Below are 27,144 nucleotides of genomic sequence, written 5' to 3' on the forward strand. Positions count from 1 at the left end.
CATTTACTTTAAGCATGTGTAACTGGCTAGTGGCTTGCAGCCACATTCTCTTGCTTTAATTCTCTTTTTCCAAGTAGGGAGATGAATGTTTGTTTGCTGAAAAGGGCTCAGAGGACCCCTTTCCCCCACTTAAAGGACTGTTGCATCTCCTCCTGACAGGGGCCCATCATTCCAGCCTTGTTGCTCTCATTCGTATTACCAAACAAGAGTAATAAAATTCATTGCAGGATACACTTAGGAGGACCAGCCAAAGTACTACAGCTGCAGTGCTTCTGCCTTCCCATACACATTTGGGAAAAATTACTGCAGACCACAATGATTCATCCGGCAGGGATAAGCAATGCCTCAAGTCCCCAGCGACAGCTTTTGCGTATAGCCTACACAGATATTGCAAAGTGGTGATTGCAACAGCTCTTCCCTTAGTCCAGGGAGATCCAGAAATAACAGATTCCCTCATCTTCTTGTATAAACTTCTATCAGTAACGCAACTCATATTCATTAATTCAGCGCAGTTGTAATCTGTATCAAGTCGCATGCAGTCAAGAATTAAATATTGCTTTACTCAGTTAAACATAATTTCTCAATTTGGAATAAGTTTGTGTTTATCTATTTTTAATCCTTCATAGGAGTATCCCCTGTAACTAAACTAGAATATAATTAATCCGGGGGGGGGGGGGAGCGTCAGCGGGGGGAAATTGTTCCATTATCTTAGGCAGTTTGGAATCTTGCAATTAAAAATCCCATTCTTTTGACTCTTACCCTAGCACTGGCATCTTCTTGAATGAACTGAAACTTCCAACCTTCTTATGTATAGGGAAATGATGCATGTCCTCATGCATTCTGTTTCTCCACGACTTCAAAGAGCGTCTCATCCCATGTGAACCTGTCCATCCACTTAGATCAGCTGAAGAACCCTTTTCGTATTTCCTGCTGCTTTCTGAAGTGCAATGGGGCCATCTTTGTTATGGGACATAGGATGCAGAACTTCTCTGCCTAGGGAAATCTGCCAGGCCCCCTCTTTGATAGCATTTTGCCTGGGAACAGAAAACTGAGGTCTACAAGTGGTTGAAATATGGGGTAGGAGACCATAGTGGTCACTGAGTTGGACAGCTTTCAGAGAGGATTGTTGGAATTCATGGAGAAGACTGCCAATGGTTACTAGCTATGAAGGCTATGTTGTGCTTCTACAACTTCTGAAGACTAGTTACTGGAAACAACAGAAGGGGAGAGCACTCATAGGCTTGGATCCTGCTTGAGGTTTCCCACGGGCATCTTGGTTGCTACTGTGAGAACAGGTTGTTGGATTGGATGGACCATTAGCCTGACCCAACAGGCTCTTCTTATGTTCCCAGAACACGCCTAAGCTGCAAACCTGATCTTGAACCTTAGGTTTAGTGTGGTTTACAATCCTGTATATATGTTAACTCGGAGGTAGATCCTACTATGTTCCTTAGGCTTAGTCTCAGGTTAATGTGCAATGGATTGCTGCCTAAGGCTGGCTGCCTTCAGCGCAACAGAATCCGTTCCACCAGTCTGAGATCTGGGCTGAAAACCCACCTAGATTAAGGGTTTAGTGTTTAGAGTGGATCAAAAGGAATTTATTTGAGACTTACTACCTGCTTTATATCTGATTCCCCACAGATTACTTGAATAACCTTTGTCCTGATTCCGCTGAGTATGAAGAAACACAAGGTAATTCAGAATTTAAAAAATGATAATAATAATAACTATTTATTTTGCCTTATAAGTAGCTAGTGTCTCTACTTGTCCAGGAAGAAGTCTGTGAACAAACAACATCACTGTACTCAGATCTCAGCTTGATTTTAAGATAAATTACCTCTCTTGTTCATGTCATTTGGGGCCACTCACTCATCAAAACATGTACTGTTCTCTGATTTTTAAGTTCCTTGTGATCTCAAAATAGGTCATATTAGATATTTAGAATGAACAATGTATGTGATGACCAAATACTTAACATGAAACAATTTTACTATCTGAAACTTTGATCGTGAGTAGTGACAACACTTTGAATTGTCAGGCTGCTATCCTATATACATTTAAGTGTGAATAAGGCCCAATGTGCTCAATGGGGCTTATTTGTCTGTATATGTGTATAGGCTTGCATTGCAAATGGCCCTCGTAATAATTTATTATTATTTGTTAAATTTATTAGTCGCTTTTTCTTGCTGCAGGCAACTCAATGCGACTTTTCAAAGCAACTTTGAAAAGCAGTTGGTTTTATATTCATGGTCAAGAACTGGTTGTTACTACGCAGTTTGATTTATATGGAAAACTGAATCCATGAAAGGGATTTTACTGTGCAGTGTTCTCATTTGAAGCATTCTTAATGCCTTGCAACCAAAGTGTATATGTTTTGTCTTCTGGATTTGTGCAAAGTATAGCCAGTTACATATGCCAGATTGTGGCCAGATCCAAAACCTAGAGGGTTCCAAAATGCGTTGTTTGAGCAGAGGCAAACACAATATTCTGATATATATATATATATATATATATATATATATATATATATATCCCCACCAAAGTCTGAACTCTACCATTGCATTTGTGCATTAACTCACATTTATTCAAGTAAATTTATCCAGTGTATCGACACCAGTTTCTACCAACCTAGCAGTTCGAAAGCACACCAGTGCAAGTAGACAAATAGGTACTGCTGCGGCGGGAAGGTAAACAGCGCTTCCATGCGCTCTGGCTTCTGTCACGGTGTCCTGTTGCACCAGAAGCGGTTTAGTCATGCTGGCCACATGACCAGGAAAGCTGTCCGTGGAACCAGCTCCCTTGGCCTGAAAAGCAAGATCCCATAGTCACCTTTGACTGGACTAAACCATCCAGGGGCCCTTTACCTTTACCTTACATATAATGTATATTTGCAATAACTGTAACTGAGGCAAGTGTGCAATAGCGCCCTGTTCAATAGGAATGTTGCTTTCATTTTGTAGAAGTGAGGCTGAGCTATAGCAACTTGTCTAAGGCTCCCAGACCAAGTAATGGTTGAACGGGAATTTGAACATGTATTTCTTGAACGGCATTAATTCCTAGGCAGTACAACTTATTTTGGTCTTAGTGAGACTCAGTGGCATAGCGTGGGGGGTGCAGGGGGGGCTGGCCGCACTGGGCGCAACATCTGGGGGTTAGGGTTAGGGGGCGCAAATCCACGGGTTAGGGGGCACAAATTACTTGCCTTGCCCCGGGTGCTGACAACCCACGCTACGCCACTGGCGAGACTCCATACCTAAGAAGGATATATATTCTTCCTCCTAAAAATCTGCACATCTTTTCTTTTCTGAACCTCAGTTAACGTGTTCTGCTTTCTTCCACCGCAGCTGCCTTGCTCATCGTCTCCGAAGTTGCGGACCGAGCCAATGACAGCATGCAGCAAGGGGTGAGTTCCACCGTGCCCTGATGCCTCCTAAGTGCTACCAGTTCAGATATATCTCAAATCAACATGTATTTTTAATTATCTGTCAGAAATAAATATTAAAGTGTAAAACTTACCGCACAGGGTAGCTCCCCAATGCCCACGCAGAAGCAAGTCCTATTGAATTCAGTGGGGTTTACTCCCTGGTAACCGGGGTTAGTATTGCAAGCTTACTTCTGGGTAAACATGTGTACGACTGTGCTGTAAAGCAACGATGAAACATTCCAGTGTTAAAACAAAATATGACTATGCCTGAGCTAGGTGGTTTGACATAGTATGGGGATTGCTTATAAATAGACAAAATAGCTATGCAAATTCGGGTTAAACACTTCCAACATCAGGGCATCAAAGTCTCCGTGGCAGCTGCTTTTGAAACATTTCCAGAGATCTAACAATTGATCTGCTGTGTCACATCTAGTTTGGCTCCCACACAAATAGAGTTCAACCTGGAAACCTACATCACAATTTTTAATTCCATAATGTAGCAGTTTTTCTTTCCCTTGTGCCACTTCCTTCCCCTACCTGTTCTAGCAAACAGAGCTCCAGGGGTGTTTCTCAGCAGGCAGGAAATGGAAGCCAATGTTGGGACCAAAAAGAAACAATACCTGCATTAGAGCATCTGTTTTGCACACAGAAAGTCCCAGGTTCAATCCCATGCATCTTCAGTTGGGCTGGAAACTGTGAAACCTTAGGAAGTCTCTGCAAGTCAGTGTGGGACTGTCCTGAGCTACATCGACCATTGGTCTCACTCAGCGTCAGGCACCATCCTGTGTTCCTATTAAAGTTTGCTGTTTCAAGAAAACTGATCTACGGTTGCAACTTGGCAGCACACATTTTCTTTTCCGTACACCCATGTTCAGCCCACGTCTTCAGCGCCTGCATGGGCTGGGTGACGGGAGCAGCTTCTCCGACCTTCCGATCACAGGAACACAGGAACACCAACGCAGCATTCCAAGGAATCAGTCCTGGTGCTGTGGACTCACATCTGCTCTTGTGAGCACCCAAATGAAGAGTAAACGGAAGCAAAGCTGTTTACTAATTAAAGAAATAAAAGAATGTAACAAACATGTATGAGAGGAGCAGCTCTCATGCAGCCATCCTGTTGCAGGACAGTTCAAAGGGGAAAAAAGTGCAACAGTACTAGAGATGGAAGTCTTGAAGAGTAGCTTCTGCCCACTCCTTTCTCACAATATGAAAGTAAAACAAGATGATCAGGTGATCCTTGCAATGGGAGGGATGAAAATACAGTCATACCTCATGTTATGGATGCTTCAGGTTACGTCTTTTCAGGTTGCATCCCGTGGTGACTTGGAAGTACCGGAAAGGGTTACTTCTGGGTTTCACCGCTTGTGCATGTGCAAAAGCGCTAAATTGCACCTTGTGCATGCGCACAAGTGCCAAATCGCACCGCTCACCTGCGCAGATATGGTGCTTCAGGTTGCGCTCTTTTCAGGTTGCGAACAGGTCTCTGGAACGGATCCCGTTCACAACCAGAGGTACCACTGTACTGACATTTCTTGCATCCTAAGATATAGAGGCAACTCTTACAAGTGCCTGTGGACAGGTGCCTTGAGACTTGCATGCTTTTTAAACCCTACAGTAGATGACCACCAAAGAAACAAATTCACTTCTTAACTATGGCTTTTAGATAGGAAATTGATGGACTTCCGACACTTCCGTGGAACCACATGGTGGGGACTGTTATACTAATTCACCTGCTCTTATATGCTGCTGGGGGATTGTGCAAGGAATCTTGTTATGCTTTTGAAAGGCGGAAGCGTCTGGGGAGGGTAGCCTGCCAAGTGTCTGTGAGCCAGATCCACCCGACAGCTTCCGTCTGCTCAGATGCAGCCCACCTTCTCTTTACAGAAATTTAGGACTGCTGTGTGCCTATGAAGAGGAAACGAAGCTTCCACTTTTTAAAAAATATATTTAAAAAAGGAAGCCATGTGCTTTGTCAAGACGGAAAGTCAAAGCAGCTGCTTAAAATGTGGCCAAGAATGTCCCCCCATTTCCACACAGCTGGGAATCTCCGATTGTGGGATTTAAAATCCATGTCTCTGAAACATGTGCCAAGACTGAGCACGGCCAACATTTTCATGGTCTGTTTTACTGTCCAGGTTTCAACAACAGTTTTCCTTGTGGACAAAAAACAGATGGGTCTTTGCACTGCGAAGTCTGTAGACATTTGCACACTGCCATTTCCACTTCATTAAAGAGGAAGAAAATGTATTTGGCGGGGCTGGGTGCATTACCACCTGCAAGCAGGATTACCTCTTCCTCCCCACCACCATCTTTCTGGCTCGGCTCCTGTGCCTTTCTCTGAAGGTTGGCACACATAAATTTTGAAGGTGAAATTTCCCCTGGCATAGTGATAGACGTGCTGGGGGGAATGTTTAATTTTTGCACATCCAACTGCTGTGAAAGGCCCAAGAGGGAGGACAACAGAAAAGCTGGCAACTTTCTAAAGAGATGAAGATACAAATCCTGAAAAGCCAAGGGTCTCACTGTTTTTGCATTAACTTTGCCCACAGGAGCTGAATCGATATTAAGCATTTCCTGAAAATAAATGTTAGACAAGAAATCTAATTCCTTTCAGAATAAGACTAGGCTCATGATCTAGAAGTCTGTGGCTATGCCATCCATTTTCCTTTCATCAGTTGCCTCCATGAAACCCTCCGGTCCACCAACGGATTATTATTGTTATCAAACGCTATGAAAACTGCCTAAAGGGGAAGTGGAGAGATGAACTAAGTCTACCAGTGGCCGTCTCCCCTTAAACATACCCACCTATTTATCTTCTGCCCTCCAACTCTGAAACTGCTTTATGAAGCTTTATGGTCACTAGTCAAGGTGTTTGGATCTCTTTCAAAAGTAAAATTTAATATATACCAAAGCAACAATGAAAAATGCAATAAAAATGAATGACGCTTCACTTCCTAACATTACTTTTGGTTGAATGAAAGGTTTTTAAAATAAATTATATATCTTGCTTTTTACTAACTGGCTGTTTAATTAACCTATTAAAATAATAATTACTCCCAATTCAATTGATATTTTTCTGTTGTTTAATGAAGCTAGCAAATTTTCTCAGCTAAATACCCACCCCGAAAAAAGATGCATTGTGAAGAAAATGCTTTTAAAAGCATTGATTGTATCATGAGACATAGCATCACCTGTGAATGGGACTTCCATTTCCCCAGACAGGGTCCTGATTAAAATTCAGTCCACTCCTTTAATTTTTGATTAATCAATTCATCATACCAATTAGTCAATTAATTCAGCCGTAATTATTGGCACCGGGCAAAACTTAACCAGCACTGTTCTTTTCCTTTCCAAGTCTCCTTCATAGCTCAATCCTGTGTGTGTTAAGCTGGAAATAAGACCCAGTGTCTTCAAAAGCAGTTAACACCAGAGTAAGCGTATATAGGCTTGCAGCCTCAACAAACCATCTGCCCAATTAAAATGTTTCATGGGAACAAGAAAACATCACTGCAATGGAGACATGCAGACCAAGATGTTAGGAGACCAAACACACCAATGCTGCGGATGTAATGAGAGCAATTCATTAAAAACTCATCCCTTTCGTACTGAAGTGCCATCCAGCATTGTCACTGTAATGGGAACAAAGGTCTCATTAGATTCATTTTAAATACCATACTGTGGAAGATTACACAACTTGCCAGGACTCATTGATTGTGTCCAAGCTCTTCAATGCAGGTAGGCAGTTAATAGGGTCAGACTCCGTTAATGAGTTCTCTAATCTCTGCAAAGGACACCAGATTTCATTACTTACTTAATACTTAACCTTGCTTGTAAAGACCACAGCTACATATCTATTGCTACTGAAGGTGAAGCATCACAAATAATCCTGTCAACAATTCTATGACATTCAAAGGTGGGTTGTTGTTGAGGTGTTTGTTTTTTTAAGAATTTGCATAATATTTATTTATTTATTTATTTATTTATTTATTTATTTATTTATTTAAAACTCCCTTTTATCTACTGTGTCTCTCTTTTGCAACTGCATTTATAACCCAGCCCAAAGCATCTCAGGAAAAGTTGCAATAAAATAAAACACCCCAGTATAAAATATCCTATTTAAAATTCAGTTAATAACAAATGTAATGCACTAAACCACTTAAAGTCTATGAACTATGGATTGTGTGATGTATATGACCTAGAGGAGATCTGAAATGGACTAGACTACTTCCCACCATTTCAGATACGTGGCAAATATTGTGACTGCATATAAGTACTTTTATACTCCTGGTCTCCGAAGCAGACTTTGGGATGGTAGTCTGGTGATGCTGTAGACAGCAAATTCTCTCATAAAGATCCCTTGCCCCTGTTACAGAACTAAATATCCAGGGAAGAAGTGTTTGTCCACAGAGACAAAACTATACTGATGTTGTTGTGTGTCTTTGTGATGGCAGGCAGTGAGTGAATAGCTGATTTCTCATTACTGCATCTCAATGCCAGGAAATGTTTCACATGTTGAGCTTCTGTTGATGCAGTTCCTAAGATATAGTTCTTCTTCCATAAAAATATGGCAACACTCCTATATAGGGGCCTTAGGCTACTTCCACAACAACCCTTTTCTCTGGAATTACCATTCTCTGTTCACTTTTTATGGAAAAGGCAGATGTTGCATTCCATTATTTTCTGTATTGTTTGCATTTGCTTTTTCAGACCTGATTTGTGGTACATCTCCACCCCCAATAAAATGCTGATGCCGCTCCATCCTGTCTACTGTGGGCAGGCAAACTTCTGTTGTGGTTTCTAAGGGCTCCTGAGTCTTTAATTAAACACTTCCTGTTTGCAGATTCAGCAGGTTTTACTGTTTCCCAGTGAGGATAGCTGAGTGACAAAATTACATATTGCTTTCCCCTTGAACAGCAGAAATGTCTGTTTCTGAAGTGGAAGAAACAATTAGCAGTTTCCTTTCATTATTTTTGTCTTGTTTTTTAATACACAAATTTCTGAATAAAAACATAAATTACCAATTCTCTTCTCCTTTCTACACATAGTTCATGGCTGCACCATACATTAAAAGCACATGGCTTCCCCCAGGTAATCCTGAGAACTTTTGTTTGTTGAGAGTGCTGGAAATTATAGCTCTGAGAGGGGTAAACTACAGTACCCAGAATTCTTTGGGGGAAGTCATGTGCTTTAAAAGTATAGTGTAGGTGTGACCCTGGAAATGGAAACAGAGGCACTTAAGCTGTTCAAAGGGATAGTTTGCAGACTACATACTGCACCCAAAAGGAAAAAAAACTTTTTAATTCATGTTGCAGTGAACCTTTGTGGAATGCTGCTTCCTCTTGATTAATCATCATAAGATGATCTAGATCACATTAACTTCTGGGCAATACAGTGCTTCTTGTATAAAGGCTGGTTCACAAGACCACACTGAGGTGTTCCAGGGTTTAGTGACTCTCTACTCAAATCCACCCGTGCCACACCTGTTGTGTGACTACTAACAGTTGTGCAGCTGTCAATTGCCTTTCACATCCCTGCTATTGTTAATGCTCTGTAAAGTTGCTTTAAATTTATTGGTTCTCAGTTGCTGGCCACTTTGGAACCTCTTTTGGAGTTGGAGAGCAGGGTAGAAATATTTGAAAATAAATGATTTTTTTTTTGAAGTGCTTGTCTGGAGCCTCCATGTTAATTCTGCTTCTAGCACACTTCAGAAGAGTAATGCCTCAGCAATGATAACGCTTTCTAATGGGAAGGCCACCTTCGGCCCAGCTGGTTAGTGAAATCCAGGTGTAGAGCCGGCCCTATTATTAGGCAGAGCAAAACAGCTGCTTCAGGAAAAAATGATTAGGGGGTCATGAAAGGGCAGCAAACTGTGACTTAAGTCTTTGTTTCTTTATAACTGCTAGACATAATAATAATAATAATAATAATAATAATAATAATAATAATAATTTATTATTTGTACCCCGCCCATCTGGCTGGGTTTCCCCAGCCACTCTGGGCGGCTTCCATAGAAACCAAAAATACACTAAAATATCACAGATTAAAAACTTCCCTGAACAGGGCTGCCTTAAGATGTCTTCTGAATGTCAGGTAGTTATTTATCGCTTTGACATCTGATGGGAGGGCGTTCCACGGGGCAGGCGCCACTACTGAGAAGGCCCTCTGCCTGGTTCCCTGTAGCTTTGCTTCTCGCAATGAGGGAACCGCCAGAAGGCCCTCGGCGCTGGACCTCAGCATCCGGGCAGAACGATGGGGGTGGAGACGCTCCTTCAGGTATACTGGGCCGAGGCCATTTAGGGCTTTAAAGGTCAACACCAGCACTTTGAATTGTGCTCGGAAACATACTGGGAGCCAATGTAGGTCTTTCAGCGGCCGCCCCCAGTCACCAGTCTAGCTGCCGCATTCTGGATTAGTTGTAGTTTCCGAGTCACCTTCAAAGGTAGCCCCACGTAGAGCGCATTGCAGTAGTCCAAGCGGGAGATAACTAGAGCATGCACCACTCTGGCGAGACAGTCCGCGGGCAGGTAGGGTCTCAGCCTGCGTACCAGGTGGAGTTGGTAGACAGCTGCCCTGGATACAGAATTGACCTGCGCCTCCATGGACAGCTGTGAGTCCAAAATGACTCTCAGGCTGCGCACCTGGTCCTTCAGGGACACAGTTACCCTATTCAGGACCAGGGAGTCCTCCACACCAGCCCACCCCCTGTCCCCCAAAAACAGACAGATGTTTGTGGCATTTCCTGCTTCAACTGCCCAAATAACTTGGCGAGGTTTGGAAATTATTTACCTTGACTTGTAGGGAAGAGAGTGTCATTTGCTGTTCTGCCTCAGGTAGCAAAATGCCCTGTCTTGGTGCATTTTGAACTGAAAAGGGAATGTTTTGATCACCTTCTAAGAATCAAAAGCTAAACCTTTCTTGTTTGTTTTTGGTCCTTTCTCTGCCACAGGAAAATTTGCAGAAGCTGGTACATATAGAGCACAGTGTCAAGGGGCAGAGCAACCTCCTTCGACCAGGAAGGGTGAGTTCCACCTGGGTTCGGTTCCACTTACTATAATGTTACCATCTTTTTTTCTGTCAAGGCCCCAGTAGCTATTATCATTAGCAGCTTATATGGTTTGTCTTGAACTGCCCTCTGGACACTCGCATCCCTGCAGCTTAGCAGAACAGGCCTGGGATGGGGTAGGGTGGTTGCAAGGATGCCCCCCCCCCTGCACAGACGCACCAGCAGGGGGTCTGGCAGCACATCCTTGCAGGCACAACCTCAGCTCCACCCTTCAACACCCCAGCCCCATCACCTCAAGGACTGCTTCCTGTGCTAGAACTGGTTATCACCCCAAAGAGAAAAGCTGCTGGTGCTTTTAAGCTCTTCTGCTGACGCCCTTCTCCAAAGGCCTCCTTCAGTGGTGAGGGAGAAGGTTCTTTCAGCCATAGCATCTCAGTTATGGAGTACCATAGTTGGAGAGGCTTCCCTTGCCCCCAACATTTTCAACTTCTAGGCAGAAAGCAAAAAACACTTTGAATTCACCCAGGCTTCTGCTTAATGACTACTCCTACTCCCACTAAATTGTTTCGGAATCACCATTTACATAAAAGTCTCAAAGCAATTTATATGCATGTCATAAAAACAGGCAAAATTCTTTTTTTAAGAAACAGTCCAAAAAACAATCAAACCCAAAATGGGTTTAAAGAAAATACAAGACAAACACCTAAGGCAGAGATCTTTTCATGCAGCTGGGAAAGCTTGTCAAAACAAAAATGTCTTTGGTTGTTTCTGGAAAGTACAGATAGTGGACGTCTGTTGTATCTCAACAGGATTGCTGCTCCATAGAACAGGGGTTTTGACACTGAAAGCCCTACCCTAAGTTACTGTGGAACTGAGTTGTGATATTTTGGAGACCTTAAGAAGAAACTCTGCAGGAGAACGCAGTGACCTATATCAGGGATAAAGTGGTCTCTCAAGTAACCTGGTCCTGAGCTGTACAGGGCCTTACATGTCAACACCAAAACCTTGAACTTGGCCTACTAGCAGACTGGCAGGCAGTGCAAATCCTGCAACCAGGTGCTATATGCTAGTTGTGATTTGCCCCCCACAAGCAACCTAGCTGCCACATTCAGCGCTAGCTGCCGCCTGCAGTCCCATCTTCGAAGGCAGGAGGTACTGACTGAAGGCTCTGTTTTCCTCCTCAGGTGTTTCTTAAAGAAGGGACGCTGATGAAAGTGTGTGGAAAAAATAGGCACCCTCGACATTTGTTCTTGGTAAGAATACTTTAATCTCTTTCACTCTGCGGACACATGCAGACAAGTGGGTCTTGGTGACTGAGGCTTGTGATCTAAACATCCCAGCTAGGAGGCCAGCTACAATGAATGCAGTGGGATTTGCTTCTGAGCAAACATGGTTAGGACGGCACTGCAAAGCTGCAATTCCATGCACCCACTTTGAAGTAATTCCCAATCTGCTTAGCAGACTTCTGCATAAACAGGCATAGTATATGACTCTGTATATTAATTGTCTCATAACCATTATACCCTAACAATGGGCCAATAGAAGCCACCCTTTTGGTCTCAGGGTTTATTTGGCACAAGGAATGACAATATTTTAATTTGTAGCAGGATTTATTTATTTTTTACAGCTATATCCTATGCAGCGTTAGTTAGGTATGCCCCCTCAACCCATTGATTTCAATGTATTTAGGTATCTATTAGCTTCCTTTGATGCTGATGTAAGTGCCTCTGTTGAGAGCAAATAGAAATTTGTTGGGCAGGAGGATTTCTGTCAGGACTGTTGGGGGAGAGGTCCAGTACCACCTCTGCTACTGTCCTAACCCTGGTGTCCCTGGTCCTGCTGTGGCTCTTACTTGGAAAACAAAACAAAACTAGACAGGTAAAATGCAATCACACACATTCAACATCATGTCCATCTTGCTTCCAATACTATATAAGATCAGGCTGACACCTTATTTTCACTAAAACCTATTTTCCTGTGTGCTTAGCTCTGGAGCATGCAAAGTAATATCCAAGGCTGAGGTGCCTCTGAGCGGGAGAAGTGTGCCTTCCTTTGATTACTAAGGAGCTTCAGCTAGCCACTGCTGTAGTTTTAGCAGGCAGATCTTTCAGGGACCAGGATACTTCCTTGCAGTAGTGTTCCTTCGCCCTTCTTGCTGCAATGCTGAAGAGGCAGTGGGAGATGTTAAGCACAGCCTCGGCTTCAATTATGCTTTTCACAGTTGTCCTCATCATAAAAAGTTGCAGAGACAGAGGCAATGTTATAGTTGAAACAAAGTGTGCATTGAAATGAGAGTAAATTTACCATTAAAGGGCTATGGGGTGGCAATTTCTCCATGAGACATGAGTTTAGGCTTCTGTTAAACGTTGTGTTGAATGGGGTAAAACTGGCTGCTCACTGCAGGGGGGGAAATAATTATAATCCCTTGGCATATGGAGATACTGCACGAGCTCATTCTTGTGGGATTTAACAGACATACCAGTGACTCTTTTTTTTTTTTTTTTTTAATGCTTGCCTGCCAGAAATGAATGATATGGTCATGCATGTGTAGTATCACGAAAGACAAAACTGCTGGAGTTTAGATTGAAAAGGAAGAGTAGGGATCAACCAGTTTTAAAAAGTGAAACATCTGGGCCATGCAGTCCCATTTTTGGTAGCTTTTTGTGATTTTTTTTAAGGGGAAAGATTTCTAGAACAATCCAGGAAAATAAAAGCCTGAGAAACCTGTGATGTACTTCTCAACACTATCGATTGAACTGAAAGCCATCAGTGGTTCTGGTAGGAATATCACAATCTGGAGTTTGAGGCTGGGAGGCAGCTGCAGAGGAGAGGATGGGGAAGCTTCATTGCATGAGTAGTAAAGACTGGAGATGCTATCAGATTGTGATGTTTCTACCAGATTTTGAGGCTTTGCATGGGGATGCAGGAGCAAGGAAGAAGACAGGGAAGTTCCTTTGTGCAAGTGGAAGCCTGCTGTGCAAACGGAGCCAACATATGTAGATTGTGCGTCCATGTATTGTGCGGCTACGATAAAAGAAGAACTTCCCCAGTGATATTTTCTAGCGTGGGACTGAAACAGTCTGAGTAAATGTGTGCTTGGAAGGAGGTAACATTGAGTTCAGTGGGACTTACTTCCTTACATAAAGGGCTGCTGACCAAAAGGCATTTCTGGATCTTCAGGGGCAGAAAGACGGTCCTTTAGAAATCACATTTTTGCACAGCAAACAGACAGTTTTTTATTATATTTGAAATAATTTGGTGATCCATATGCAGGTTTCATTCCATGCCCCACAGGTAAATTGGCTGACAGTTCAATGCTTACAGAATATTCCAAAGGTGTTTAAGCTTGGAGGAGCAGAGAGTGTCAATTCAGCAGCGTATCCTGGTGATCTTTGAAAAGAGGATCCAGCATCTCTGTAAACAGACATTGGACTCAGGAAACGGCCAGGCATCCAGTGAAACAGAGCAAACAAACATCTTGCCAGGATGCACCAAATTCAACAATACTGCACAACTTTGTGGCTGCAAAACTACCCAGGCTCCCAGCGTAGCATAGGTTTTCCCCATTCATTATTCCCCTTACCAGTTAATGAAGTAGTTCTCAAGTTGTGGGGTTGGAATCAAATTTGAAGGTGCTGGGACATTTGGAGGAGGAGGCACAAGTTCCAGGGTGCAAGATTATGAGTCAGGCTGCACCTTGATCTCTCAGAAGCCTGTACCTGGATAGATTGAATGGGATCGAGCCCTTAAGAAGTTTGTGTGTGTGTGGTGGCTACTTGTGGGTTGTATGCTGATTTGTGAATATGCAGAGATCCCTACACACTAGAGGAAGAGATACAGTGGTGCCCCGCAAGACGAACGCCTCGCAAGACGGAAAACCCGCTAGACGAAAGGGTTTTCTGTTTTTGAGGCGCTTCGCAAAACGAATTTCCCTATGGGCTTGCTTTGCAAGACGAAAATATCTTGCGAGTTCCTGCGGGGTTTTTTCCCTTTCCCCCCCCTTTTTCTAAGCCTTAAGCCGCTTATCAGCTGATCCGCTAAAAGTCGCTAAGCCGCTAATAGCACTAATCCGCTAAGCTGTCAATGGGCTTGCTTCGCAAGACGGAAAAACCGCTATACGAAGAGTTTGACTGGGGGCGGGGGGGGGGCATTCCACTGCTGGGAGATCACCACCAAGAAGGCAGTGTCCTTTAAGGCTGCATTTTGCAGATGAAACTGAAGAGGGCCTCATCTGAAGAACTAGATACAACTGGTCACAGATGAAAGAAGCAAGCAGTGACAGAGGAAGCGCCAAGTGATTTGTGTTTCCTGTTTCCTTGTTCTTTTTGGACTTTGCATCAGAGGAAATGCATGAGTCCCTGCTTTTATTACAGCGTGGAAATAATCATTCACGCTTCTTCCACAGTTCTTCTGCAGCTCATTTAAACATCTCAAAATTGTTGAGGTTCTTTCCCACACTTTCTCTAGGAAGACTGTTCCAGAAGTCTGATGTCCAACCTAAATTTAGTCATGAGAAGATACTGTACAAATATATTGTCATCTTTATCCTAAATAACTTCTTTTTCACAGTAAATTTTTAAAAATAAAAAATTGTCCAGTAGCACCTTAGAGACCGACTAAGCTTGTTCTGGGTATAAGCTTTCGTGTGCATGCACACTTCTTCACACATGCAGACACCTACACACCAATATACTCCCTGTTGGACTATCTTCTGTATTTGCAGCGATTCCAATCTTTTCATCTATACAAAAAGGCTAAATCCATGTCTTGGTTTTCCTGGCAGATCTGACTGGACAGATAGTAAAGCTCACTGTAAATTTGTTTTGTTTTATCTCATGGAAATAACTTTTTTAATTGATCCCATGCACATATAATAGCATAGATGAGGTATAGGGTCCTTCCCAGAAATGCTGAAGTTAACCTTTACCATGTGTACATGCTTACTGATTTACTTCAGATGCAATGCCATCGTGCCAGACATTATTTAGGAAAACATTGCCTCTCCTTTGTCTTATAAATTGGGAAAAGGGAAAACATTTTGATAGGCGCTTACAAAATTACTTAAGTCTGAGCATCACTTAGTTAGCTATTGCCACTAATCCTTAATGGTATTATCTGGGTTTCCCCTTCTATATATTTGTATGCTGCCTTGGTATCTCTGCAGATTAAGGATGCCTAGAAGCATTTTCAGTCCGTTAAGAACTGGCTAAAATATTGCTATAATGGTAGCAATGAAATAGCAATGGGGGGAAAATGGCTGGTACGTAGTGCCGGTTAGGTACTTACACCAGCGTAAATCTCATTCATACTGCTCTTTTATACAGATATTCAGACCCTGCATGGATATTTAGCATTACCATCCCCCTCCTGGTAAGCTGAGGAGCATTAATTTGAATTTCATAGTGGCAAGTCATGGCCAGTGAGGCCTTAGAAGAGACTGCAGACACATTTCCTTGAATGTAAAGACAAAACAGATGGGAAATAACTCTAATGGGCAATTAACAAAACACAACCACCATTAATGTTTAATAAAACTGAGGGATACTAATCATGGCTGCCATAGCAACAGTGCGCTAGGGTGGCTTCCTTAATCATCACCAACCATACAGTGTCTTTGGTTTCGTGGAAATATTTCTCATAAATAAAATAAGCAGAATTTGTAGCCAAGGGGTGTAGCAGTGCATGCTGGGAAGAGCCTGACAATGCCTCACATGAACTCATATTTTTTTGTTGGCGGGGTGCCCTTCATTAGCTGTCTTTTCTGAGACTTGGAATGACCCTGAACAATGTGGCTGCATTACAGGCAAAGAAAGTGTATGTATGGCCTTCTCTGTAATTAAGCAAACTTTGAATATGCAAAGGATGCTGCAGCCCAATTCTCTTAATTTATTTTTTGCACCAGCACCATTTCATTTGGGAGGTTGAATTACTAGCTGCATGAACCAAGAGCATTTTTGTGGCTTAGTAACAAAATTAATTTCTCTTGATACTCTTCCTGTGGCATTAGTTCCCATATTTAATCTGTTTTTGAAATAAATAAATAACCACAGTCAAATTCATTCCAGTGAACCATTTCTTAATAGCTGAGGCTTTTCCTCTGCTAACCTCACCAATCCCCAATTTCCAAGAGGCTGTAATGAATTTGTCTCGGTGGGTATGTTTAGCCCTTGTTAAACAGGGATACATAATGAGATCACAACAACGTGGGGGTCACCAAGATGATTAGATTAATGTTGGCAGGGTGGGTAATTTATGAAGCAATAAGTAAATGATACAAAAACTTCCCTGACAAGCCATTTGTCACCTTGTCATATGGAAAGTCTGCTGTTGAGGCTGTTTGAGAAGCAAACATGGGCTCTTTAAAGGGATAAGAAAAGAATATATTTCTCCTTGTGCCATAATAAATCTGATAGACAAAGAATAATGCGCAGGGAGCAGGGTGAGTGTATAGCATGGAAGGAACTAATGATCAGGATTTGAGCATTCCAGTTCTATTTTCCAGTGTTCAGAGCTATGGTGCATGTTTTGCCAGGTGTAAGGTCCCAGGTTGCATGCCTAATACCTCCAGTTAAAGGACTGCATGTTTTATGGTTAAGAAGGCAAACTGCTGTTAAAAGTTGACAGAACTCAGACAGAACAAAGACCCTGTGTAAGTTAACACTATGTCACTGTCATGGTGGCTGGAGTTTGCTCCTGGATTCTACACTTGTGTGGGTGCAATATACAGAAACACAGATAAACACACTACATTTCCTTGTGAAGAGAGCTTCTTTCCTCTCATATTGTCCATAGGGCTGGTGGCACTCAAATTGTTTCCCCACTATGCTCTAACCGTACAAATCATAGGCGCCGACTCCATGGGGCTTGAGGGGGCCCGAGCCCCCTCAAAAATTCGTTTGGGGGGGCTCCGCCCCCCCCAATAATCTCCGGCGCCCCTCCAGCAGAGCGCCATCGCCGCCCCTCCCCCAGCCCAAAATGCACAGGGAGGCGCGGGCTGCATGCCTCCTGCCCTCCCTCCCGAGCAAAAGCTCCACCCAATTTCCTTTGGAGCTGATTAATAGGCGCAGCACGCTCTCCCCTATTCGCTCACGAGGAGGCGGCGCCACTTTATTTGCATATTCATGAGCTTATTTATTATTCATGAGCTTTCCCGGGCCCCCCCAATATTTTTTATAAGTCCGCGTCCCTGGTACAAATCACCCACTTTCCCCAGTCTTGAAATATTTTATTAGCTTTAAATGCATTGTGACGTCTGATTTCCCTCATAATGAATTCAATCTTACTTTTTAATATCAGTTCTGTGACTTGTGCTTTTCAGTCTTCAGTATTTGTCTATCCATGTGCCTCTTCGGGTTCTTGCTTATATGGCTTATCCCAATATAATAATAGGGTTCATTTTTTATACAGATATTTTATTAAGACGTTCTGGCAGCCTGATTAAATAATCTGGCAGTAGTGGCATAGTAGTGGATTGTTGCTTATTTTAAAAAAAAGTTTTGACCCTATGGAGATTCATGGAGTGGAATCATACAGATACTATTCAGGAAATAATGATAGCCTGAGAAAATGTACAGGGGGAGGAAGGCCCTGATTTGCCTTCTCCCCCTATAGCAGATTATACTTTAAAAGAGAGATCTTCTGAATCTTCCACCATTTGGCCCTTAACACCTGATAAATGCCAGTGTGGGGTATGAAGCCATGGTTTCACACAGTAGCCTCACCCAGCAAGAGCATGAATCCTATTAACTATCAAAAGTTATATAGAAAAGTATTAAGAAGCAAGAAAAGTAATAACAGTAAGGAAATGTATTGTGAATACTGGCTAAAGTACACTAAAAACAAGCCCGTTTAGATAGAATCATTCAGGACACAGTAGTACAGTTGGCTAACTTGTGACATTCAGCACTTAGAAAGGTGTGTGCTGTTATATAAAATCTACAAATAGCAGTTCAGGATTTCAGCTAAGTGTCACTGCTTACTGTGAAATAGCTGTGCTTTACTCACTTTTACAGGGTATCTGTGTAACATCATAATCACAACATACTCCTCTCATGTTTTCCATGTTCAGCTTCTGTTTCCCCATTTGATTTTAAAACACACACACACACACACACACACACACACACACACGAACAGTGGCACACCTTTCCCCTGTGGTGCAAACATTCAGTAGCTTTCCTGGCTGGTTACAGCCTATTTCTCCCCCACCCCTGTTACAGATTCCCAAAATATTGCATATTTAATTATGCTGGGGAAATGTCTATTCCCACAACAAAATTTCCAGAAGAACTGTCTGCTCATTGCATTATAAACGGATAATCTGAAAATGCCCCATATCATTTGACCCACTTGGTAGAAGTTACGCAGTGTTTGGCTAATGTGAGCCGGGTTACGAAGCAGGCGAGTGGCAAAGCCGCCACTCAGCCACTCTGTCACATGACAAATCCTCCCACCCACATTTGAAACCCCTTCATTTGGTCCTTTCAGGAATTTGGCAATCAGACCGTTCCCCAGATAGTTCATCAAGTTGCTCCTTGTAGTGGACCTAGAATGCCAGTGAGACTTGTGAGGTATGTTGCAAGTAATTGATTTTGTCTTCCTCTTTGTACAGATGAATGATGTTCTGCTGTATACGTATCCCCAGAAGGATGGCAAGTATCGTCTGAAGAACACCTTGGCTGTGTCTGGCATGAGGGTAACGTGAACACCCTCTCTTTTGTTTAGCACCGCATTTTCATCCAGCTGGAAGCCTTTTAGTTCTCTTTGGCTGGAAGGAAGGAGAGGTGTTTTATCTTCAGGTTACCTTTGTTTGCTACAGGAGCTAAAATGAGAAAAGTATTTGAAGCGCAGGAATTTAGAACAAGTTCAGCAGCAGTGGGCAAGGATGTTAATAAAGTCCTAATGAGGCAGTTTCCAAAGAGGCTGGTCCTGAATAATGTAAATCAAAATTGATTTACTATCTAGTCAGGATTCCCTTTGGTTCTCTTTGCAGCTACTGAGAGTTGCTTTAGCTAGGGGTTAATGTTGGAGCACTAACAAGAAGCCCTCCTTCACATCAACAAGTAATGAAGCAATGTGCTGTTGGACGTGGCAGTGTAAGAAGTTTTGGATCAATTTAAATTAATATGTTTCTGAAGAATGTGGAAATTATTCATTGCACCTGTGCCTCACCAAAAATTTTTCTTTAAGAGATAGGTGAGAGGGCAGAGTATATGCCTGATTTGTGAAGTATTCAGAACATTTTAAATTTAAACAACAGGGAAAGTCCTGCGATATCGGTTTAGCTTAATTTCTCCACACTGCCTAGAAAGCTGCTGTCCGAAGCCTTGCTGAAAGGATCCAAACCTTTAAATGACTATTATTCTTTTTTATCCTTTAAGAACATTCACTTTTCCACCATCTCAGTTCTAGAGAGTGGGATCCAGTGGGCCAGGTGGTCTTGACCTGGCATTGTAGCCGACTAAGTTCTACTCTACCTATTTAAATTACAATGATGCTGATTTCAGTGTGACTAAAATAGAATTCAACCCTTTGTTTCTCAGCTTCGGTTTCCCATTCATAACATGGGAATAAAGATCTGCTGGCATACTCTTTGGAGGCTTGATCTGCTGCCTCCCCCATAAGCCCCCCCCCCCGATTCTGCCTCTACAGAGGCCTCTTGGTAAATATGAAGCATTGCTGGTCTCCTCTCACACTTGTAGATCTTTATTCCCACCATCCCCCTTTGTTCCTGATGTAGACCTTCACTCGCAAAGCCATTTTGAGGTTTGCCTCAGGTGCCAAAATGTCTTGGTCTGGCCCTGCAGCTGCCTGAGGTGATGCATTGCTCCCAACAGGGTACAAAGGCTTCCACTCATTCGGCTGGCCTTCCTCCTGTGTTTACTCGGTGTTATGTCTGGAGTTGGGATCCTTGAATAATAGGCAGGGAGGGTTTTATAATGTAGCATCTGATTGGCTGCTGGAGCCGTCCAATCTGGTTTCAGAAGGGAAGTTTGAACTAGCCTATCAGGTGTGAATAAAGGATATATAGCCTGGGTTTGGGAGGGGCCAGCCAGGCAACACACCCAATAACTGACTGTTTTTACCAGCACACTGAAATAAACACCATGAGACCTATGGCTGTTCTCTTGAGTATATTTCACTTGGAAAATCACCTTGGAAAATCCATCACTTCGTTTTATATTATGTGAACACCTAAGAAAGCCTGTCTGTGTTGATGGACACTTTGAGACCTTCTTGGGAACCAGAGGCCACCACGTTGCCCCAGCTCTATGACAAAAGGGATTTAAGTGTCTGCATGCTCTGGGCATGGATGGTTTTTAACAGATTTCCTTCCTAGCTACAGACAAATGTCATTTGTTTTTAGGTTAGCCGTCCAGTGACAGAAAAGGCACAAAATGTCTTGAAGATTGAATACGCTGAAAATTGCTTAACTCTGTCGGCAAGGTAGGCAATATCATAGCACTATTCGTTTTTCTGAAAAAAATTGACTCCCTGGACGAGTGCAACTGCATCCCAAGACTTGGCTGGCATCTCACTATATTTAAACTCCATTCATATCCATGGTGTCCTAGTGGATAATGGGCAAGTGTTCAACTATAAAGAAGGCATTCATTTTGAACGTATAGCTCAGAAGACATAACTGTCTCAGCACTTATAATGAGCCGAAGGCTTTAGCTCAGCACTTCAGAAGATCTTAGAGAGCGGAGAGCAGAAAATCTATTTCTAATAGACTCGTGGTCTGTCTCTTGATCTTTTGTAACTTCCCTGCTGTCACGCTTTGCCTCTTTCGCTTCTTATAACTTCACTTGTCATGTCCCTGAGGTAACTGGTGGGCTAATAAAAAGTCATAATTACCTAATTCTGCCTGGTGGGTTTTAGGGCATTTTATAGTGCTTAAATGAAAGAGGAAAGATTATTTTTTAAAAAAAATACTGACAACGTAATGGAGGTCTCTGTTTACAAGGAACCTTCCTAATGAATTAACAACTATTAAAACCAAAAAGTGCATTGAGATCACAGGATTGCCGGCAGCACAAATGGACCCTTGCTGCTATTACTGCATCTGGGCTCAGTGAAGAAAAGTTTAGGTCTTAGAAAAAACTACATTCATAGGGTTTTGCCTTTATACCCTGTCCACCAGCTCCCTTTACCTCAGTTGGCAAAGAGCAGCAGTTCAGGTAGGAATCAGAAGAGCACATGTTTAGAACCACCGGACCATAGGAGGGGGAGAACAGAGGGGGGGAAATTCTCCCCCTCTCTTCTCAGTGCCCCTTCAGCGAAGCGGCAGGAGAAACGGAGCGCCTTCCATTCTCCTCCCACTTCACTGAAGGGGCGCTGCACAGAGAGGGAAAACTATGCAGTGCCTCTCCAGCGAAGCGAAGCCTGGAGAGCAAGAGGGATCGGTGTGCACCGACCCCTTTCGCTCTCCAGGCTTCAGGCGGCTATCCGCAAGCCTTCTGAGTGCAGCGGGAACTCCTGTGCTTGGAAGGCTTGTGGATAGCTGCCTGAAGCCCCTGGAGCGCAGCCTTTGAAGCCTCCGCAGAGCAGCGGGGTGAAGGCACCCCACTGCCCTGCGGAGGCTTTGCGCAGCCATCCCTATGCTAGAACAGGGAGACAGAGCTCTCTGTCTCACTGTTCTGACTTCAGGGACAGCCTTTGTAGCCTCCGCAGGGCAGCGGGGTGCCTTCACCCCGCTGCCCTGCGGAGGCTTTGCACAGCTAACCCCAAGCTAGAACAGCGAGACAGAGCGCTGCGCAGTGCTCCGTCTCCCTGTTCTGGCTTTGGGCTTAGCCGCGCATCCTGCATTCGCTCTATAGGATGCACATACATTTCCTTTTAATTTTTGGAGGGGAAAAAGTGTGTCCTATAGAGTGAAAAATACGGTAGGAATGAATAAGATGCATGAGTTGCAATTAAGCACTATGAGAAGGAAATAGACAAAAGATTAGAATTGTATCAATGCATGGGTCGTAGGGACCCATTAGAAGCAACTTTTAAGAAATCAGATGACCCCTGAAGTCTGCCATAGGCACAGATCAAGACCACAGGGGAGGGGAAATCTGTAGGCAGAGCTAGTGGTATATCTGGCCTTGAGATCTCTCTTATCTTTGTTGTGTAGCTGGCTGGAGTTAGCTCTTATGCAGACTGCAAATGAGATTCTTTGTGCTTTATCTGTCTGTCAGACACACAAGCCCAACCAGGCAGTACCCCTGTAACAATGGGACTTTAGATAGTCTTGTAGGAGGCGATTCAGCAAAATTATCTTTAGGCTGCTGTGAAACCCTGTTTAGCATTGAGATTTGTAGGGTCTTCCTCGTGGCTAGTTCCCATGCTGCACTGATGTTCCTTGCTGCCTGCCACAGTGCAGTAGCAATCAGGGTCCGTGTTTCCACTGTTCTTAAACCAGGAATTGGCAAAATAAATCAAGATCAACTGTTGGATCTCTGGGTAATTTGAAGTGAATAGGCAAGGATTTCTGGCTCCCAAACTGTTGAACAAGACCACAGCAGTATGACTCCCTCTCTGTAATTATACTGTTGAAATTGGGGGTAGGGGTGAAGAGGTAACCAGGAGTGATTTTTGTGTGTGAAAGGGCTGTAAACTTAGTTCAGTTCTGGTCCTCGAAAAAAAACAAATTCCTGGGCTGAGCATTACTGAATTCTAAGTGTATCTCTTTTGCACTTGGTGAAACAGGGTTCTGCTAAAAAAACAAATATTGCAGTTTGCTCATCACTTGATATGCACAGTTAAAAACAAACCAGCTTTCACAATGAGGGCCCAGGAGGCCACAACAAGATGATGATGATGATGATGATGATACCAATACATTTATTTTTACCCCGCCTGTTTTCCTGGTGGGACTCAAGACAGCTTACAGATCAGAAGCAAGATACCTTGGGTGGTACTTTTGGTAGTTTTGGCTTGTGCATCCAGAGCTGTGTGCCCTTCTTCATCCCCAGCAAGCTACTTACACAGAAAAGATCAGTGCCAATTAACAAAGCAGCAGCCAAGTGTTCTCTCCTCACTTAAGCAATATATCAGTCCAGAAGCAGTTTAATGGAGCAGAAAGCAGATGGAAAGTGTCTGTGGAAGATCAGGCTTTTGTTGGCATATAATCCCTGATCAGATGTTCTGGCTAACTTTGCTGTAGTGCACACTGTTGGTTTGTGGGTTCATTCTCCCCTCTTTCTCAAAGATGCTTTGAACTTCGTGGCAGGTGATTCTATGCTGCAGTTTGTCTATGCATATATGTGAGGGATGCCCCATATTTCGTGCTGAGCATATCTGGCACACATGCATCAAAACCATCCTGTGAAGGGGGCCATATGAATTTAATAAATAAGAATAATAAGAATAATAAAAAGTGAGAAGTATGACAGTAGTTGGAAGTCGATAATAATAATAATAATAATAATAATATATCTTTATTGTCATTGCCCCCTCTCGGGGACAACGAAATTACTTGGCTGCTCCATCCACCCAGGTAGGGCACTCCACACAAAATCAGAACAACTATAAAGAACACTAATTAAAACAATACAGTATAATACAGCAAGGAAGATTAGATGACTTTCAAAGTCCAGGCTTCCCAAATAAATGTTTTGTACAGACAGACACAGGCATCTTATCCAATTGACACTCCTGTCTAACAGTATGCAACAGTGATAGCTAAAGAGCCATCCACATTGCTGCTTTCACCTGCAATTCTTTTCAAATCCTCTTTCATTTACTCCCTGTCGTAAATGAACACAGTGATTGTGGGCCACTCTTCTGTTAGTGCAAGGGCTTTTGCTAGTGCAACAGAGCTTTCCTGTCCCTACCGATCTCCTGTGCCCCCCTAATTGGTTTAGAAGATTGAGAGAAACCCCAGTACAGCATATGGGGGGGGGGAATCATTCCATCAGAGAAGCATTGCTTGCCTGACAGAGCAATCTCCTTAGTGCTACATTGAATTCTTCCCATTATTTCCAAAATGCATGTATATATCCAGAGATTTCAGCTAGACTTGATTTAGCATTTCAGGTGGGTTGGGAAGGGTCTTGTGCCTTTATCAGCTCAGCTGCATGAAGCTCTCCCTAGCATTCAGACGCGGTACTGGGGCAGAGGGAAATTTTTGTTTGTTAATAAAGGCACAAAAGTCCTGCTGGAAACAAGTTACAATTGGAAAAAGCTTTCTGACAGTAAGAGCTGTTCGGCAGTGGAATACACTTCCACGAGAGGTGGTGGACTCTCCTTCCTTGGAGGTTTTTAAGCAGAGGTTGGATAGCCATCTCTCTTGGGTGTTTTAGCTGAGATTCCTGCATTGTAGGGGGGTTGGACTAGATGACCATTGGACTCCTTCCAACTCTAAGATTGGCAATGCAAACATCAGAGGTCTTTAATAGATGGAAGCCATCTTGCAAGTAAGGACTTGGGTGCAGGAAGCACGCGGAGAGTAAATAAAGCTGGGAGGCACAGACACAAGGTGACGCAAGGTATCTCATCTCATTATGCCTCTGTCCTGGGCCTTCTTCTCACCAGCAGGGTAATTGAGTTTTATAACAGCTGATGTTTTTCACAGTTAAGTGCTCATGGGGGTGTGGGGATTCAGCCTCAGTCAAGCACCATTGATCAGCTTCTGGTTTTCTTTCACAAAAGATAAACTAGTCTCAGATGTCTTTGCCTGATACCGCACACAAGAGCACAGGCTGGAGAGATAACAGGGGCAATGCTGCGGGCCCAGCACTGATATGCTAGTGGTGATTTTATACAGAAACTAAAGAGCAGGTCACATTAAGATGTTGCTGCTGCTCCTGTTAATTTCTATTTTTTGTCCATGCCCACCACAAATTTGCAGGGTTGGTTACAGCAATTTAAAGCACAGCATTAAAACCAGTGCAAAACAGATTACAGTCACATGACCAGGGTGGGTCCTAAAATACATATATCTCGTGTCAATTCTTTGTAAAGTTCAGAGAGCTCGGAGCTGCACACTCACGGAGGAGCAAAGTCACCAGCATCCTGCATGCTTTTGATACAAAATTCCCTCAGTCTAAATTTGGAACTAATGTCTTTTTGCAAAGGGGAACTTAATTTAGCTTCTTGTAATAACCATTGGTCTCATTCCCTGCCAGTGGTTACACCAACCAACCTGCAACGTTAGTATCATGCAACCCAGCGATACTTTATAAAATCTAGGACTTCTAACCGACTGAAATGCAGAACTCTTCAAATGGCATTTCACATGAGACTAGAAAGAAGCTGGAATGCAATGCAGGAGGGATCAGGGGATCAACCCTTTAGAGATGCTCTTCAGCTTGCTATCTTGGCTCTCCTTTAACCCTCGCCCACTCTTAACTTTCTTAAGGCTGCTCAGCCTACAAGCTGCAGTTTCTGCTTCAGGCACTTGCTCTCTCTCAACTTCAAGACAGAGAGAGGTTTAGAGCACCAGCAAGACAAAACTTTCAATGGAGCAGGGTTTTGTGACCACTGAGCCATTTTCTCACAACTAGATGAGAGGGCAGGAAACTTGTAATTAGATCTCCCATGTTTTTGGGAAAAAGCAAATGCAGTTTTGCTGGAAAGGGGATTCAGCTCTGATCCCCGACAATGGAGGTGAGGGGTCCTTAGGGCTTATCCAGGAAAACCCCCGGTTTAGCACTGAATTGGAACCAACAGCAATCAAGTTTCCACAGCTTGTCATTTGTTCCAATTTAGCACCAAAGAGCAGGTTTTCTGGGGGAAAGCAGCAGGACAAAGGCAAAGCCACTTGGGTCCAAAACTGCTCAGACCTGTGCTTTCTAGGCATGAGACATGCAGAAGTGCGGACAAGCCCTTACTTGCACATATTTTTGGTGCTCTAAATCTATTTCTTCACACCCTACCTGCCTGCAGCTGCTATTTGCCCTATGAGGGGAAACATACAGATACCCATATACCAGTTGCAGAGGGCCAATTCCTACTGAAGTCCTGGCAAAGCAGGTGGAATAGTTTTAACTCCCTAAGAATTGCTCTTTGAAAGCTTTTCATAGTGCAACAGCGACCTCTAATGATCAGCCTGCAGAAGTATGGGCTTACTGTTCTTGCATGCAAGTTTTGGGGTTGTCATTTTTTGCAGCCTTGACATGTCATTGGCATCAGAAATGTGTTTTTCCCAAGGGAAAGCCAACAAGTATTTTTGTAAAACAAAAATGTGTCTTCTATGACTCGTTTGTTGTTGTTGTTTTTTAATTGACTCGTTTGTGACATCTCCATAACCCATTGCAAATTAAGACTCATTTCGAAGCACCCCAGGTCAATGCAGATTTCCTCTGCTGAAGGGCACATGGACAGACTGCCATGAATGGGAGGGCTTTGCATGACCTCCGTGGACAGCTAGAAGAAGAGCAAGGGGAAAGGAATCTTAAGGAGAAAAACCTGCCGTTAAGAAACAGGATGCCCAACTCTGACCAAGTTGCTTGCATTTCTCTCCACAGCTCATGCTCTGAAAGGGACGAGTGGTACAGCTGCATCAGTAGATGTATCCCGGATGACTACAGAGTTCACACTACAGCTGCCTTTCACAACAGTGTTGAAGTAAGAGCATGTTCCAGTGGCTTGTCTGACCTATTTGAATAGGTTTAAGAAGACCCTCCATGAGCTAGGGACTTCCCTTGCATGTGAAGAAAGGCTCCAGCAGATTGAGTGGACAAGACCAATAGTGGGTCCAATGGTCAAGAAGGAAGTTTTCTGCATG

At 43.2% G+C, this 27,144-nt stretch overlaps 1 protein-coding gene across 5 annotated transcripts in view; it reads left to right on the top strand.

Moving 5' to 3' along the window:
* FGD5 (FYVE, RhoGEF and PH domain containing 5) overlaps positions 1-27,144 on the top strand; it is a 130,767-nt gene that overhangs the window by 92,452 nt on the left and 11,171 nt on the right. For all 5 annotated transcript variants that reach the window (XM_081852282.1, XM_081852283.1, XM_081852280.1 and 2 more), the window contains exons 9-15: positions 1,642-1,692; positions 3,345-3,403; positions 10,371-10,442; positions 11,612-11,680; positions 19,039-19,122; positions 20,794-20,873; positions 26,885-26,984. In XM_081852282.1, the coding sequence (XP_081708408.1) occupies positions 1,642-1,692; positions 3,345-3,403; positions 10,371-10,442; positions 11,612-11,680; positions 19,039-19,122; positions 20,794-20,873; positions 26,885-26,984 (515 nt within the window). The remainder of the gene's footprint in view (positions 1-1,641; positions 1,693-3,344; positions 3,404-10,370; positions 10,443-11,611; positions 11,681-19,038; positions 19,123-20,793; positions 20,874-26,884; positions 26,985-27,144) is intronic.

This window comes from Podarcis erhardii (assembly GCF_964252035.2).
Source record: "Podarcis erhardii genome assembly, chromosome: 2".
Lineage (NCBI taxonomy): Eukaryota > Metazoa > Chordata > Lepidosauria > Squamata > Lacertidae > Podarcis > Podarcis erhardii.